Source organism: Penaeus chinensis, chromosome 21 (assembly GCF_019202785.1).
Source record: "Penaeus chinensis breed Huanghai No. 1 chromosome 21, ASM1920278v2, whole genome shotgun sequence".
In the NCBI taxonomy this organism is placed as follows: Eukaryota; Metazoa; Arthropoda; class Malacostraca; order Decapoda; family Penaeidae; genus Penaeus; species Penaeus chinensis.
In genome coordinates this window covers 609,104-615,834 of record NC_061839.1, presented here as the reverse complement: position 1 = coordinate 615,834, position 6,731 = coordinate 609,104, and the positions used below count along the sequence as shown (strand labels likewise).

The 6,731-nt window shown below is 37.5% G+C and overlaps 1 protein-coding gene across 4 annotated transcripts; it reads left to right on the top strand.

The window, feature by feature from the left end:
- The first annotated feature begins 420 nt into the window (after positions 1-420).
- On the top strand, positions 421-6,380 carry LOC125036655 (glucose-induced degradation protein 8 homolog). Of its 4 annotated transcripts, none has more exons than XM_047629440.1 (5): positions 421-551; positions 1,955-2,109; positions 4,851-5,047; positions 5,130-5,327; positions 5,465-6,380. In XM_047629440.1, the coding sequence occupies exons 2-5, from the start codon at positions 1,959-1,961 to the stop codon at positions 5,639-5,641; spliced, it is 723 nt and encodes a 240-aa protein (XP_047485396.1). In that variant the 5' UTR covers positions 421-551; positions 1,955-1,958; the 3' UTR covers positions 5,642-6,380. The 4 variants fall into 4 exon arrangements, with proteins under 4 accessions (XP_047485396.1, XP_047485398.1, XP_047485395.1 ...); XM_047629442.1 differs by having other exon boundaries at positions 433-551; positions 1,938-2,109; XM_047629439.1 differs by having other exon boundaries at positions 447-551; positions 1,923-2,109.
- The last annotated feature ends 351 nt before the right edge of the window (positions 6,381-6,731 follow it).

Genomic DNA, 6,731 nt, shown 5'->3' with positions numbered 1-6,731 from the left:
TGTGTGTGTGTGTGTGTGTGTGTGTGAATATATATCATACATTTATTTATTCATTTATTTATTTATGTACACACACACACACACACATACACACACACACACACACATATATATATATATATATATATATATATATATATATATATATATATATATATGAGTGTGTGTGCGTATTTCTGCTATACGTATATATTAGCAACTTGCTCCTGCGTCTTTCCGGCCGACCTCCCGCCGCGTCCGAATCCTCGGCCGAACAAATCTGAAAAACACGAAGGAAATACCCAAAACACAACACAGCCTTCGCAATTAAACCTTTTATTCTTTAAAAGAGAGCACCAACCCAAAATGACCTTAAAGATGTATCCCAGTGCAAAAAACAATTTAAAATTAATCATTCGGAGTCTTTAAAGGCAATGAACTTTAATCTGTTAATGGACAAATCTTGTTTTTTTGGAGAATAAATCAGATTCGAATGTGCTGTCTGAGGCTGCCTGACCTTCCCCAAATTGCTTTATTGAAACTTCTTTTTTGTCTTCCTGCGTCAAAGTAGAGTAAGTTACTACCGTTTTTCTCTTAGTTTTGTGCTAGAACTAGGATACAGTGTAGAGAAAAATGGATATATTATGAGTTTGATTGTTTTTTAGAGCGAAACAAAGACCGTGTTTGTTTTCAATTGTTTAGTGAAGTGACGGGTTAATTATCCTGTTATAATCGAGGTATTCTGAGAAAATCATTTATTTTTGGTGGTTACGTGGTAGGAAGGAGGGTGTGGATATAATGGTACAATAAGATGCCTTGAGAAAGTCGCTGATAATGGGGTTTATGTTTAATATTTTCATTCATGACATTGTAAACATTTAATTTTTTTTCCCTCTTTTTATTTGTTTCATTGCGCGTTGAGTCTCGAATTATTTAGATTTTTGTCGATTTTTGCCCTTTGAATGCTAGATGTGTAGATACCTGCCAAAATTAAGCACACAAAGATAATCTTCCGGAGATCCTTTGTATATAAAGTCCTTTTTATGCGCAATGGCAGAGACCCTGATCGTCTTTGCACATTGAAGACAGGGCAGGAGAAACATTAAGGCAACCCATTGTGAGGAACAGCATGAAACTTGGCTAACGATTTAGAAAAGAGAAGTGTATTTCAAGGTCAGAAACATGTTTATTTTTTTATTATTTTTTTTTTTTGAGGTTATATGATGCAGTGAGAGGAACTAGCAAACTCAAAAACTATCACATTATTAGGGTAAAGTTACGTCAATCTGAAGTCCAGCTTGATAATGACACAACAAATCATATGTATTCTGTCAAGAGAAAGTTTTGATTGTTTCCTTATTTGACGATGAATCATCAGTGATATCCATTAGCTCTGTTTTGCCGGATTCTATTTTGTGGTGAGTTGTTGGCTTATCCTAAAGTGCCTACAGGTTTGGAGGTTGACGTGAGGCTAAGGTGGAAGTGCTTTAGTCAGCTAAACACTTACCATAATCAACCTATGATGTGTTTCATTTGATGGGCAAATTGTAGTAAAATGTAGTCATCAGGGTATTTAATTATGACTGAATTACCTTTTTGGGAGAAGTATTCCAGTGCTGGAAAAATCATTATGTTTAATTTTTTTCTCAGTAACATTATTAGTAGTTCTGTTATTATTTTCATTTTATCTTGAACTTGTGAGGTAAAAAAGAAAAAAAAAAAAGTTAACAAGTTTGTGTGATTTACAAAATTTTCATTGCATGATACTCCCCCTTGAAGAATGATAATATAAAGTCAAAGATACAACATTGTTTAAAAAAAGCATATATATCCCCCCCAACAGAGTACTTATAAATCCATCTTCTCCACCAAACCAAAACTGAACAAACAACAACAACAACGAAAGCCAAAATTTGTAAATTTTAAAAGTAAAAGAATCCCAGGATTCCTCGATAAAGGGATCCATTGCCCGTAGGTTTATGAGAACAAACGTGGATAGCGATACTGACCAGAGTGGCTCCAACAACGGCGTCAAGGCCATGGATACGTCTGAGTGGTTGGAAGAGACGGGGAAGATGCACATCCACCGCGCTGACATGAACAAGCTGATTATGAACTACCTCGTCATGGGTGAGTTATTGTCGGCTGAGTGTTTGATGATATTGTCATTCTTTACATGTTGGTAAGGGTACTGATGGTGGTATTGATGTGTTTGATGTTGTATATGTATGTGTATGGTAGATGTATATAACATCAGTTTATAAGGGGAAAGAATAGGTGATTCTTTATTAAATGTTGAGTGGATTTTCTTTTTCATTTTTAACAATCTTTATGCTGGTTCTCTGACTTCTTCATATTGTATTTAGACATGGGAAAGGGCATTAAGTATAGAAGATATCTATCACTATAATCAAGTTTAAAACTGACAAAGTCATCTGTTATATCTTTATGGAGAGTTTTGGACAAATTAATTTTTGAATAATTTGTAGTGATAATGGTAAAAGGTAAAAAGCCAGAGAAGCTCTTAAGACTAGAGAACATGGCATGAAGATAAGAGTCTACTTAGGAACTGCCGGATGATAAGTGACTTATGAAAATGTATTTGGGTGCACCTCACATAATTTGGATAGAACCTTTTAGCCTAGACTTGCAATAGCTGCTTGCTACTTTTTTTGTATATATTAACCAGTTGGGGGAGGAGAGGAGGGAAGGGAAGGAAGGAAGGAAGGAAGGAAGGAAGGAAGGAAGGAAGGAAGGAAGGAAGGAAGGAAGGAAGGAAGGAAGGAAGGAAGGAAGGAAGGAAGGAAGGAAGGAAGGAAGGAAGGAAGGAAGGAAGGAAGGAAGGAAGGAAGGAAGGAAGGAAGGAGAGGCTTCTTCAGGTTACAAAGAAGCCAGCAAATAATCAGGGTTGACCCCCATTTTCTCTTTTAGCTGATGTATCTTGTTTCAGCCTTCTCACTCTTCTGAATGCTGGAGAGAATGGTTATGGGCTTCTTGTTGACTCACTGCAGCTTGCTGGTAGCTACATGTATTTAGATAATGTAAGTTGCCCTGCTTATTGGCCTCTGTGAAGTCTGCTCACATATACTTCCTGGTCATCCAAGCAGTATCAGTTGCATTTGTTTGGTAGGCTTGTAGTTAACAAGTTTGTATGATTTACAAAATTTTGTAAGAGATCTGCAGCCTCTTATAAGGTCTATGCTTTCTGAAAGGCAGCACCTCAGACTTATACTGCCCTAAAAGGCAAAGGTGTAATAGACAGTAGGGATAGTGCTGTCCTACACTTTATACACCTGCAGCCTGAACCTGTCCTTCTTGGATGGGATGTAGGGGACAAACTGCTGTCATCCCCTATCCTTCTACAGGATCTCATCCATTGTGTTCTTCTGTTGGAGATGAAGACTCTTGGGAACTGCTTGCCCGGGATGTCCATTATGCTGAGGTGAATTGCCAATAGGCAAAGATGGGGATGAAGTAGTCCCTGGACATGGTGTCAGGAGAAGTTGGGATTGCTGGGAATGGATCCTGGGACCAGTTGTGCTACATTTGCTGCTTTTTTAAAACTCCCATCAGAAGACAGAGGGTGTAGTACTGTGGGGTTCACTGAAGTACTGTTCCCTTCCTGTGTTTGATTAGGTGTTGGGAGGGCCTCAATAGACCAGTTGGTCTCATGCATGATGGTAGCCATTAAGTCATCAGTGATAAAGGCTTTGTAAATATGAGAAGTCCTCCTTGAAAACCCATAGTGGTGTGGGACGCTCCCTGTTCCTCCAAAGAAAACTCATAGTAGTGTGGGTCATTCTTCCTTTTTCTTCAAAGGGAACTTGTAACAGTGCAAGTAACCCATAACAGTGCAGGACATTCTCTCTCTTCCTTGTAATAAAGCTTACTAACTGTCCAATGGTCTTCTTTACCCAGGCTCAATCCCTGTAGGTGAATAAGGGCAAGTCTCATATTGCAGTGTAATTGAGCTTACCCTTTTCTTCACTGCTACTGCTAGTGCTGTTGTTTCTTTCATGGGTCAGTAGCTCAAAATCATCATTTGCATCCTCTCCACAAGAGAAGAAGGCACCTGGGACTCAGTCTCTGGGTTAGCTGGGTAGGGAGTTGTACGTCCAATGTTGGTATTGCTTCTTTAGCGGCTGAATTAGCCCTGGAATCATCTTGTTCATCAAATTATGTTATTGCTATACAACTTCCTAGCCCGTCAGGTCATGCCAGCTATAGTGATGTCTATTGCAGAAAAGATCAACATAAGCAGGAAATTGCCCATGTGCCTGTAAGATCAAAGGAAATATTCATTACAGCTTTGTGCATTTGATATGTACTAGGTAAATGCTAATGGAGGACCCACTTTACTGTGGACAGATTGTGTCCATATGAAATAATATATAAATTACAAGACCCCCTACCTAACCATCATGCAGATTTAATTTGAGTCAACTGTCACTGTATGAATGGTTTCTCTTTTGTATAAGTTTTTAGTGCACTGATGATTAATACAAGGTTTTCTGTTTAGATATTATCAGTCTATTTGTACAGCAAAAGAATATGGATGTAAGTATGTAGATATTTGTGTGTTGGGGATAGAAAGATTGATCTATGAAAGTTACAAATTTATATTGATTTATAGAAAAAAAAACTTAGGTTCTCTGATATTCTTAGTGATATACAGTAGTTTTTGCCTCAAAACTTTACTCACTTTGCTCATTTAGACAGACTTTTGACAAAACCCTTCAATTTACATAGAAGAGAAACTACAGTGTAGGAGCAACCCCTTTCCTAACTAAATCTTTTTCAGAGACTCCCATCACATGCAGGTGTAACAACCTCATTATGAACTGCAGTCTCACCTTACATACGATTTCCAGAGGGTTTCAAAGAAGCAGCAGAGAAATTTTCAGTCGAGGCAAACATCAAGCCGCCCATGGACCTTGATCAGCTGGACGAGCGGATTCGCATTCGCTCGACTATTCAAGCCGGGCACTTTCAAGATGCCATGAGGATGGTCACTGAACTCCACCCAGAAATTCTAGACGATAATTCTCAACTGTACTTCCATCTCCAGGTATAGTTTTGTTTTATAGTGTGTGGATATATGTATGTTCTTTCTTATTTCAGTTGAATACAATGTTGTTTTCCTTCAACAGCAACAAGTCCTGATTGAATTAATCCGTGAGGGAAGGATAGAAGAAGCGGTTGTATATGCTCAAGACCACCTCGCAGAGAGAGGCCAGAGGGACCCAACCATTCTTAATGAACTCGAAAGAACTTTAGCACTTTTGGCCTTTGACCAGCCCGACACCTCCCCCTTTGGAGACCTCCTTCATCCCTCTCATAGACAGAAGGTAAGAATGAGTTGGAGGTAGTCAGGATGAGGAGCAGACTTGTGACTTAATTTGCAGGATCTTTTCAAACTTGCTTTTCTTCTTTATTTATGTTTAACTTTATTTAACCTTATTATTATTTCTTTATTCCAAATAAGGTTGCGAGTGAGTTGAACGCAGCAATCCTCAGAGCACAGAATCAAGAGGAAACAACACCACTTTTAGCAGAACTTCTAAAGCTGCTTCTCTGGGCCCAAGATGAACTAAACAAGAAGAAAGTCCAGTATCCTGTCATGACAGATCTCATTAAAGGACAAATCGAAGAACCAAAGTGAACTATTTATTGCGACTTATTTACAAGAACCATTGCTGTAGGTTAAGGCTCTATCCCTAGCAATGAGTCACATGCTGCAGTTCGAAAGCGAAACCTCTGGAGTCTAGGGATTAGAATGTATCAAATTTTGCAGGTTTATTCATTTGGTATTTTATATATATGTGTGTGTGTATAAAGATTTTAATTTTCAACCGAGGATACCAAAAGGAGTTCATATGCCTGTCTGGTAATTGTTTAATGTGTAATGTTACAATAGTTTGACGTCTGGAAGTAAACCCTTTTCTTCAGTGAGTCAAAGATGATTGTCACTGATAGACTGAGACTTTTGCTTTAAATCGAAGGCAGGATACTTGAGTAAATGTTATTATTATCTCATCGTTCAGAAGAACACTCTCTCTCTCTCTCTCTCTCTCTCTCTCTCTCTCTCTCTCTCTCTCTCTCTCTCTCTCTCTCTCTCTCTCTCTCTCTCTCTCTCTCTCTCTCTCTCTCTCAGATTATGTTATCTATTTATTAAGCTTGTTTCATTACATACAATCAGTGTTAAATGATTCCTTGAAATATTTATGCATGATCCAGAGCCAAGGTACGATTATTACATATTGAGCCACATTCATTGTATAACACTGAGCTTATTACAATTATTAGTTATATTGCTGGTGATGAATACCAGAGAAAGAGTTGAAAGGAGAACAGATTTTATATGTGTAAGATTATTTGTTAGTAAATAAAAATAGATAAAACAAATATTTTTATTTCTTTAAGCTATACTTTTAGTAAAGTTGCTAAATGTATGGAATGCTCTGTTAAACACACCAGAATCAAGTTTCAATAAGAAGACATTCCCAAAAATTCTTTGTGAATCCATAAGTGTGTAACAGCATCATCAGATACAGTTGTATTTCATTTTTTGTTCCAAAAGATTTTTGTAATTAATGGGAGATTTTTTTTTTTTTTTTTTTTTTGTATGGAACAAAAGCACTTTGAGCCTTCTGCTACCTGTTCGAATATTGCTCAGGTAATGGTTTTCACTACAATAAGAGTAATTCCCTTGTAAACATAGATCAAGTATCAGCAGGTGTTTTTTTTTTTTT

Excerpts from the sequence above, each read along its gene's own strand:
- LOC125036655 (XM_047629440.1), top strand. The coding sequence starts at position 1,959 with ATGAGAACAAACGTGGATAGCGATACTGACCAGAGTGGCTCCAACAAC. Across the intron at positions 2,110-4,850 it reads TATGAACTACCTCGTCATGG|AGGGTTTCAAAGAAGCAGCA; the intron begins GTGAGTTATTGT and ends TACGATTTCCAG. Across the intron at positions 5,328-5,464 it reads ATCCCTCTCATAGACAGAAG|GTTGCGAGTGAGTTGAACGC; the intron begins GTAAGAATGAGT and ends ATTCCAAATAAG.